Source organism: Coregonus clupeaformis, unplaced genomic scaffold, assembly GCF_020615455.1.
Source record: "Coregonus clupeaformis isolate EN_2021a unplaced genomic scaffold, ASM2061545v1 scaf0126, whole genome shotgun sequence".
Taxonomy (NCBI): Eukaryota; Metazoa; Chordata; class Actinopteri; order Salmoniformes; family Salmonidae; genus Coregonus; species Coregonus clupeaformis.
In genome coordinates this window covers 351,386-361,696 of record NW_025533581.1, presented here as the reverse complement: position 1 = coordinate 361,696, position 10,311 = coordinate 351,386, and the positions used below count along the sequence as shown (strand labels likewise).

At 44.8% G+C, this 10,311-nt stretch overlaps 1 protein-coding gene across 1 annotated transcript; it reads left to right on the top strand.

Moving 5' to 3' along the window:
• Window positions 1-3,113: 3,113 nt before the first annotated feature.
• phlda1 (pleckstrin homology-like domain, family A, member 1) lies at window positions 3,114-5,824 on the top strand. The gene is made up of 2 exons (XM_041862366.2): window positions 3,114-3,793; window positions 4,530-5,824. The coding sequence occupies exon 1, from the start codon at window positions 3,309-3,311 to the stop codon at window positions 3,765-3,767; it is 459 nt and encodes a 152-aa protein (XP_041718300.1). The 5' UTR covers window positions 3,114-3,308; the 3' UTR covers window positions 3,768-3,793; window positions 4,530-5,824.
• Window positions 5,825-10,311: the final 4,487 nt, after the last annotated feature.

The window sequence follows — 10,311 nt, the reverse complement described above, 5'->3', positions numbered from 1 at the left end:
GAGTTGCAACCCCTTTTGCCCTCAGAACAGCCTCAATTCGTCAGGGCATGGACTCTACATGGTATCGAAAGCGTTCCACAGGGATGCTGGCCCATGTTGACTCCAATGCTTCCCACAGTTGTGTCAAGTTGTCTGGATGTCCTTTGGGTGGTGGACAATTCTTGATACAAACGGGCAACTGTTGAGCGTGAAAAACCCAGCAGCATTGCAGTTCTTGACATACTCAAACCGGTGTGCCTGGCACCTACTAACATACCCTGTTGAAAGGCACTTAAATATTTTGTCTTGCACATTCACCCTCAATGGCATGCACACAATCCATGTCTCAAGGCTTAATCCTTTATCCTGTGTCCTCCCCTTAATATACACTATTTTAAGTGGATTTAACAAATGACATCAATAAAGGATCATAGGTTTCACCTGGTCAGTCTATGTCATGGAAAGAGCAGGTGTTCTTAATGTTTTATATACTCTGTGTGTGTGTGTGTATATATATATATATATGCAACAATTTGAAAGATTTTACTGCGTTACAGTTCATATAAGGAAATCAGTCAATTGAAATAAATTCATTAGGCCCTAATTTATGGATCTCACATGACCGGGCAGGGGTGCAGCCATGGGTGGGCCTGGGAGGGCATAGGACCACCCACTTGGGAGCCAGGCCCAGACAATCAGAATGAGTTTTCCCCACAAGGGCTTTATTACAGACAGAAATACTCCTCAGCACCCCCCTCCCTCAGACGATCCCGCAGGTGAAGAAGCCAGATGTGGAGGTCCCGGGCTGGCGTGGTTACACAACGTCTGCAGTTGTGAGGCCGGTTGGACATACTGCAAAATTCTCTAAAATGACGTTGGAGGCGGCTTATGGTAGAGAAATAGACAATCATACAGCTAAAGCAACGCTGGAATGGCTTCAGAACAAGAATGTGAAAGTCCTTGAGTGGCCCAGCCGAAGCCCAGACTTGAATCCCATTGAAAATCTGTGGAAAGACTTGAAGATTGCTGTTCACTGCCACTCCCCATCTAATTGAAGAGCTTGAGAAAATCCCCAAATCCAGATGTGCAAAGCTGATACAGACATACCCAAGACGACTCAAATCTGTAATTGCCGCCAAAGGTGCTTCTACAGTCGTGGTCAAAAGTTTTGAGAATGACACAAATACAAATTTTTACAAAGTCTGCTGCCTCAGTTTTGATGATGGCAATTTGCATATATTCCAGAATGTCATGAAGAGTGATCAGATTAATTGCAATTAATTGCCCTCCTTTGCCATAACAGCTGGTCCTTTGCCATGAAAATGAACTTAATCCCCCCCCCAAAAAATTCCACTGCATTTCTGCCCTGCCACAAAAGGACCAGCTGCCATCATGTCAGTGATTCTCTCGTTAACACAGGTGAGAGTGTTGACGAGAACAAGGCTGGAGATCACTCTGTCATGCTGATTGAGTTAGAATAACAGACTGGAATCTTTAAAAGGAGGGTGGTGCTTGAAATCATTGTTCTTCCTCTGTTAACCATGGTTACCTGCAAGGAAACACGTGCCGTCATCATTGCTTTGCACAAAAAGGGCTTCACAGGCAAGGATATTGCTGCTAGTAAAATTGCATTTATCAGATCATCAAGAACTTCAAGGAGAGAGGTTCAATTGTTGTGAAGAAGGCGTCAGGGCGCCCAAGAAAGTCCAGCAAGCGCCAGGACCGTCTCCTAAAGTTGATTCAGCTGCGGGATCGGGGCACCACCAGTGCAGAGCTTGCTCAGGAATGGCAGCAGGCAGGTGTGGATCTACACGCACAGTGAGGCGAAGACTTTTGGAGGATGGCCTGGTGTCAAGAAGGGCAGCAAAGAAGCCACTTCTCTCCAGGAAAAACATCATGGACAGACTGATATTCTGCAAAAGGTACAGGGATTGGACTGCTGAGCACTGGGGTAAAGTCATTCGAATTGTTTGGGGCATCCGGAAAACACCTTATCCGGAGAAGACAAGGTGAACGCTACCATCAGTCCTGTGTCATGCCAACAGTAAAGCATCCTGAGACCATTCATGTGTGGGGTTGCTTCTCAGCCAAGGGAGTGGGCTCACTCACAATTTTGCCTAAGAACACAGCCATGAATAAAGAATGGTACCAAGACATCCTCCGAGAGCAACTTCTCCCAACCATCCAAGAACAGTTTGGTGATGACCAATGCCTTTTCCAGCATGATGGAGCACCTTGCCATAAGGTAAAAGTGATAACTAAGTGGCTCGGGGAACAAAACATCGAAATCTTGGGTCCATGGCCAGGAAACTCCCCAGACCTTAATCCCATTGAGAACTTGTGGTCGATCCTCAAGAGGCGGGTGGACAAACAAAAACCCACAGATTCTGACAAACTCCAAGCATTGATTATGCAAGAATGGGCTGCCATCAGTCAGGATGTGGCCCAGAAGTTAATTGACTGCATGCCATGGCGGATTTCAGAGGTCTTGAAAAAGAAGGGACAACACTGCAAATATTGACTCTCTGCATAAACTTAATGTAATTGTCAATAAAAGCCTTTGACACTTATGGAATGCTTGTAATTATACTTCAGTATACCATAGTAACATCTGACAAAAATATCTCAACACTGAAGCAGCGAACTTTGTGAAGACCAATACTTGTGTCATTCTCAAAACTTTTGACCACGACTGTACATTACAAAGTATTGACTCAGGGGTGTGAATACTTATGTAAATGCAATATTTCTGTATTTCATTATCAATACATTTATCAATAAATTTGCAAAAATGTCTAAAAACATGTTTTCACTTTGTCAATATGGGGTATTGTGTGGAGATGGGTGAGGAAAAAATAAACCATTTCATCCATTTTGAATTCGGGCTGTAACACAAAATGTGGAATAAATCAAGGGGTGTGAAAACATTCTGAAGGCATTGTATACTTAACTCAAGAAATTCACTCACCTTTAGTTTTTAATAAAATTGTATAGGCCCATTTGATTTCCAAAAAACGACCAATATAACATTCAGAACATTGACCCTCGCTGCACTGTGCTGACATACGAGTCCTCTTTCCGCTGGATGTCACTAGGGGGGCGGTCCACAAGCTCGAGAAAACCCCAATCAAACTGTGCGTATCAGTCACTCCAGCGACCGCTGCCGACGGACTAGTACCAAATACACTGCACATACATCCACGAGTTCCACAGCACATAGTAACCCACTCACTGCAGTGACCACTTAAGCATCCGATGCCTTTACCTCTACCGGCAAGGAGAAGAAGAAGTGTTTGCGTTTGCTGAGGAAATTGGGGCGTTTTCTCAAGATGCTGGAGAACCGCAGCAAGGTGCTGAAAGAGGGGCTTCTGGAGAAGCGAAGCGACGGTTTGCTGCAGCTGTGGAAGAAGAAGCACTGCGTCCTCACGGAGGACGGGGTTCTGCTTCACCCGCCGAAGCAGCACGACCACCCGCACCATCACAACCACCACGGCGGCGGAGACACCAGCAAAGTCAAGGAGCTGCACTTCTCCAACATGAAAACTGTGGACTGCGTCGAGAGGAAAGGGAAATACATCTACTTCACCGTGGTCATGTCGGAGGGCAAGGAGATCGATTTCAGGTGTCCACAGGACGAGGGCTGGAACGCCGAGATAACTTTGCAGATGGTGCAATACAAAAATAGGCAGGCCATCCTGGCCGTGAAGTCGACCAGACAGAAACAGCAGCTCCTCGTTGTTCAGCTCCCGGGACAGAAAATTATTCGGAGCTCGCCAAACGTTGCGTGACCTGCGCCTTGGACATTCGACATGCGGTAAGACATCCGAGAGGGGTCTTAGCAGGCTTGATTACTAATTACTACTTAGCCCCTTAGAAGTGGAAATCCTCTGCGGGGAAATTGCTTGGATATACATTCCCTGGCAACGTTTGATATTTGACACAAGGCTCAGGATACGAGGCTCACCTACCCCATAAACATGGGTTTACGCGCGGCGATGTCGGCAGGGGAAGCTTTGATGCAGTTAAATAAGCATGCATTGCTTTCATTGTTCCAGATGCTTGTAGCCTTCTCAAATTACAGTCTCTTACAAACAAAATACACTACATTGGCCATTGCAACAAGGAGAGCTTGAAAATAGCAGAGGTCTTGACTTTTTGCGTAATTATGTGTAATGTTTTATTATTCACTATTATTAGGCTATTATTCATTATTATTAGTAGGCATATTATGGTCCAGTTACCATGGCCACTTAATTGTGCGTAAAAATAAGTCATATTTAATGAAATCGTTTAATATTATATTAATTGTAGAGTGAGGCTATTTCAAACACTGCCAGTGCTGTCACTGTCTTCTAAACATTATTTGGAGCCATTAGGCTGCGTTTACACAGGCAGACCAATTCTCATCTGTTTCCACTAATTGTGCAAAAGATCAGAATAGGGCTGCATGTGTAAACGCAGCCCAAGAAGGCCAAGCTATACGGAGATTCCTCTTCTCCTCGTGTCACGCACTGCCACCTCTGAGCCGGTCTAATTTATTGTATCCGCAGGTTAATTGGACATTCAGAGGAGGGATCGATGGACTCCGGCTGCATCTGCCCCGCCTCACAAAAGGAGCATCACACCCTGCAGGAAACACCTCTTCGTTTAGCTGTTGTTCGGTCCCAAGAACAGCATCAGTCTTTTCCAAGTACTATTTTCCATTAGAGACTATTTATTTGACAAAGATGGACAATGATGGACAAAGCTTAGGCCTCCACTACAGCACGAGTGAAAACAGCTGTATTCTAACGGGCGATTCTCTGCCGTCCCTTCTTATTTATTAGATTGTATATATGTTTTATCTTAACAGTGTCATTGACGAATGTACAGCGTGGTTGTTGCTGGAGTTGAAACTGGAAGGTATGCTTGGAGATTCCTTAGTACAGTATAATGTTTTGATATGGTTGGAAATAAGCCTCAGTATCGTTGTGATCCTAGTGGGATGGTTGATTGTGTTACACCTTTAAGGATATACTGTTGTCCTTTCCTTTCAGTTCTGTTATTTCGTTAGGCGCGAGTAGCACGTCTTATTGTACAAACATGCCATGATACGCGTCCTCATTCTTTAATTGAACCAAAGATTTATACACTGTAGTTTAATTTTCCTCCCAAGTGTAGTTCATTGTAAAAATGACAGGACGGCAGAGTATGCTCCAATGATGAAGGAAAAGTTGACAAATGTTTTATTTGCTTGATTTCTCCATAAATCTCACTTTTTGTGATATCCTCGTGCCAGATATGCCAGCCATGTTACATTTGCATTACCACTATGGAATACGGTACGATTTTGGGAAGCAACGTGTCAACGCTGCATATTCTTTTGGGAGTCTTAAATCTGTACAGATTAGAAACTGCAGTCCTGTTCAGTGGCAACTGATAGAAAGAAATGTATCCTAGTGAGCAAAACTGGTTGAAAATACATAAATTCTATGACAAAAATGGTTGAAAGGACTTATTTTCAACCAGTTTTGCCAAGGGAAAGTCATTAGGCTAAAATTAATCACCTAAAATTAATCACTGTCTTTTGTGAGGAAACTATTCTGAGACTGACTGTTGAGTTGCCCCCTCACAACACCCCCAGGTGTGTCAGTGTTGTCATCACATTAACCAAGTTATAGACATGTCCTTTTTTACAGAGTCACTGTTATTCAGTTGGGTTCTTATTTTGATGTGAGAGCTATTTTCATACCTCTGAAATATACATTCCATTTCAAATGAACAGCACCTTGTGTGATTTCCTGCTATGTAGCGCATAGAAACAGCTTGCAGGATTTTTTTTAACCATTTAAATCACCAGCAGATGTGTGTGTTGTGTGTGTTCAATAGCTGTGTGCAGTGTTGCCTGTCTCAACCCTTCCATGCTAACAGCCTGTGAACTTTGTCACCCCTATTTCCTGGGCTAAATGTAGAAGCTGTTGCTGTTCTGAGAATAATATTTCACCATCAGCCTTCGGGCTGAGACAAACTGCCATCCGTGGCGCGACAACACACTCCCTGCCTCTCTCGATTACGCTAACTCATTTATACTACAAGGGGTGCAAAATGTGGATGACAGCACCATTTCTACACATCCGCAGGGGGGGCCCTGCCAAAAAGGGAGACGACTCTATAACCGCACCACTAAGCATTTGTGCATGCCCTCTGGACTGCTCAAAGCCATGTCAAGCCATGAGGGAGGTGCTATGCTGGGACACTGTGTAAACCACCCACCATCCACCCTGGGGGCCGCCAGTTGTGACAGGCATGCTCCGATGGTGTGCTGACATCACCTGAGCGCTGTGGCCGCTGACTGGGCCAGGTGCTGGAGTTCACAGATAATAAAGTCATGTTGACAGACAAGAGTGTGTCGATGGATCGCTCTGGGTCTCTCACTTCGCTTCCACAGTGCCCCCCGCCACCCCCCTCCTCCCTACTAGGGCAGCTTGGGTAAAATTAAAAAGTCTGGGTAGCAACAAACAGTTGACTGACTCCAAGCTCTTCTTGCCTACTTGGCTCACCTACCTCCTGCCCGGCTCAGAGGTGAAGTTGAACCTAGGTACAGATCTAGGATCAGCTTTGCCTCCCCAATCCTAACCGTAAACATTGGTGGGGAAAATGCCAAACTGACCCAAGATCAGCATCAAGGGGCAACTTCACCTTACACCGCTCCTCTGCCCACCCAGCCCCAGCCTTTCCCCACTCCCACCCAACCACCCACAGCCCCCTCCACCCAGCCCCTCCCACCTCCCACCCAGCCTTTCCCCACTCCCACCCAACCACCCTCAGCCCCTCCCACCCAGCCCTTCCCCCCTCCCACCCAGCCCTTCCCCACTCCCCCAGCCCCTCCCACCCAGCCCCAGCCCCTCCCACCCATCCCCAGCCCTTCCCCCCTACCACCCAGCCCCTCCCACCCAGCCCCTCCCCCCAGCCATTCTGCCCTCTGCCTTCTCCCACTCTTTTCCTCACTTTAATTGATTTGCTAGGTCTAGAATGTCATTCACATGACTCCCAACGAAGATTGCCGCCCAGATAAGTGATATGAGCTGCAGTCATGTTCTCAGTACACTCAGTACTTAGTTCTTAGTAAGGATAATGTAGAGTATTGCCAATGGTGTTTTTTTTTGCACTGATTAAACACATATTGTCTCATTTTATATTTACTTATTGGAATCAAAGTAGTTGAATGGCAGTGTAACACAGAATATGGTAGGAGAAAATCTTGCCTTCTTAAGATTCCCCCCAAAAACAATGTGGATCTAACAAATACAATTTCCCATTTCTGTCCTGTGAATTTCCATGTGCTCGTTGTGGCAATACAACTGCTCATCAGTCCAGTGAATGGAACCCAGATTGTTCATTCCTTTGTGTTCTCCCTGCTCTTTGAAATGCTCTGCGTATGTGTAAGAAAGGTAGTGAGCTACTGTAGATTAGCAACACTCTCTTCTCTCTCTCTCTCTCTCTCTCTCTCTCTCTATCTCTTTATCTCTCTCTCTCTCTGTGTGGCTAGAGAGGCTGAGGGATAGATTACCTTCAGGGGTTTTGTTCGTTATCTTTTCTCTTTGTGTGGATGGTGATACAGGTGTAGAAACAGGAAAGGGCTTTGCTAAGTGAATTTCAACCAAACAGGAACTCTCACAGTTATGTAATGGAGAGAAGCTAATTATTAATACATATTAGCAGGAAGTTTAGGATTACAAGTTCTGGTTGTTACACTATTATTTATCATTAACATACCATTATACCAAATGTACAGTAATCATTACATGACATTTACACTCTAGTAATTTAGCCGACGCTCTTATCCAGAGCCACTTACAGTAGTGAGAGAGGTAGTGAGTAGTGAGTCTTCAAGCTGTGTATTATTGTGCAAATGTGTAATGTGCATTATTATACAGATGGGTAATGTGCATTATTGTACAGATGGGTAATGTGCATTATTGTACAGATGGGTAATGTGCATTATTATACAGATGGGTAATGTGCATTATTATACAGATGGGTAATGTGCATTATTATACAGATGGGGAATGTGCATTATTATACAGATGGGTAATGTGCATTATTATACAGGTGGGTAATGTGCATTATTGTACAGATGGGTAATGTGCATTATTGTACAGATGGGTAATGTGCATTATTGTACAGATGGGTAATGTGCATTATTGTACAGATGGGTAATGTGCATTAGTGTACAGATGCGTAATGTGCATTATTGTACAGATGGGTAATGTGCATTATTGTACAGATGGGTAATGTGCATTATTATACATGTGTCTTGAATTTATTTTCAGATTCCAGGTGCCTTAGTGCTGTAGAGCTGTAATGATACAATGTAACTATTGGACAATAAGGTGAGACTATAGGAGGATATAGGTGAGACATTTAGAAGGTGAGGCTATCAGGATATATACGTGAGTTTCGCTCAAATGCCTGTAATGACTACAACTACTGCATTCAATATGGAAGACTGACCTGAATGTTAACTGAGTATTCTGACACAGTTGATTCTGTGTCCTGCAGGTGATGGAAAGTTTCAGCCAATTAATTAGAATTAGCTATTGATCAGTGGGCTGCAATGATCATGCTCCCATGAAGGTTTCTTCCTTGAGGGAGTTGTTCCTAGCCACTGTGCTTCTGCTTGTAAGTTGGGGTCTAAGCAAGGCTACTGAAAAGTACTTTGTGACAACTGCTGATGTACAAAGAGTCTTATATATACATTTGATTGATTGATTGGTCCTTCATCTCATATATCATGGGTTAACTAACAGAGTGAGTAAAAGCTTGTTTAAAAAAAGCCAATGTTTCTTCTCTTCCACCTCATAAAAGGCAGGGTTGTGTTCATTAGGCACCAAATAGAAAAAAAACAGACTGAAACAGGGAGGGACTACTTGGACTTATCCAATAAGAAACACTCATTTTCATTTTCTGTTGCAAAATGTTTGAAAATATTATTCCGTCATGTGCCCAAATGAACATGACCCAGGATTCCTGAGGAATGGGGGGGTGAACAGAGTTCTTTCGACCCTGTGCCCCCTGAATTTCGACCCTGTGCCCCCCACAACACCCGCCACCTGTTCCTAGACCACCCAGCAGCAGCAACACTGGAGGTCAATCAGCTCAGCTGTTGCCTCTTCTCACTGATTAGGGCAGGAAGCCTGAGATAGGAGCAGGACATAGACTTAGATAGACATCGCATTGTTGTATCTGTCCCTTTATGGCGTCTAGAACAGGCTTTTGGGCACTAGAGTCCTCTATCTATCTCTATGGGACAGGAATGTCACCTTGCCTGTACACCGCTACCCTGACAACTCCATGAAACTCCACAGGATAAGAGACAAAGAGCTAAGAGGATACAGTAGATGTACTTCGTGTCAGCTTATAATCCTTCTCCAATGAAGATGGCTCAGGTTATGTTGCTGGTTATGGGAGATGAGATCCTCATGTGGTTGATGTGGGGCAGCACATCTCTCTGAATTCCATCCTGTGTGCTCTTTAGAGTGTAAGGTGCATGGTGATAAACATAGTGATGTACAGAATACGGTATTTCCCCTGTTCTGCACTCAACAGTGTCAGTATCAACAGTGGTACAAACCATAGCCAAACAAAACCTCTCATTTTATGTGCAAACGTATATACACTACATGGCCTGCTCGTCGAACATCTCGTTCCAAAGTCATGGCCATTAATATGGAGTTGGTCCCCCCTTTGCTGCTATAACAGCCTCCACTGTTCTGGGAAGGCTTTCCGCTAGATGTTGGAACATTGCTGCGGGGACTTACTTCCATTCAGCCACAAGAGCCTTAGTGAGGTCGGGCACTGATGTTGGGCGATTAGGCCGGGCTCGCAGTCGGCGTTCCAATTCATCCTAAAGGTGTTCGATGGGGTTGAGGTCAGGGCTCTGTGTAGGCCAGTCAAGTTCTTCCACACCGATCTGGACAAACCATTTCTGTATGACCTCGCTTTGTTCACGGGGGCATTGTCATGCTGAAACAGGAAAGGGCCTTCCCCAAACTGTTGCCACAAAGTTGGAAGCACAGAATCGTCTTGAATGTCATTGTTTGCTGTAGCGTTAAGATTTCCCTTCACTGGAACTAAGGGGCCTAGCCCGAACCATGAAAAACAGCCCCAGACCATTATCCCTCTTCCCAAAGAACAGTTATTGTGCTGACGTTGCTTCCAGAGGCAGTTTGGAACTCGGTAGGGAGTGTTTCAACCGAGGACAGATTATTTTTACGCGCTACACGCTTCAGCACTCGGTGGTCTCTTTTTGTGAGCTTGTGTGACCTACCACTTTGCGGCTGAGCCATTGTT

What these genes read in the sequence shown, in the direction of transcription:
- phlda1 (XM_041862366.2), top strand. Translation starts at nt 3,309, where the DNA reads ATGCTGGAGAACCGCAGCAAGGTGCTGAAAGAGGGGCTTCTGGAGAAG.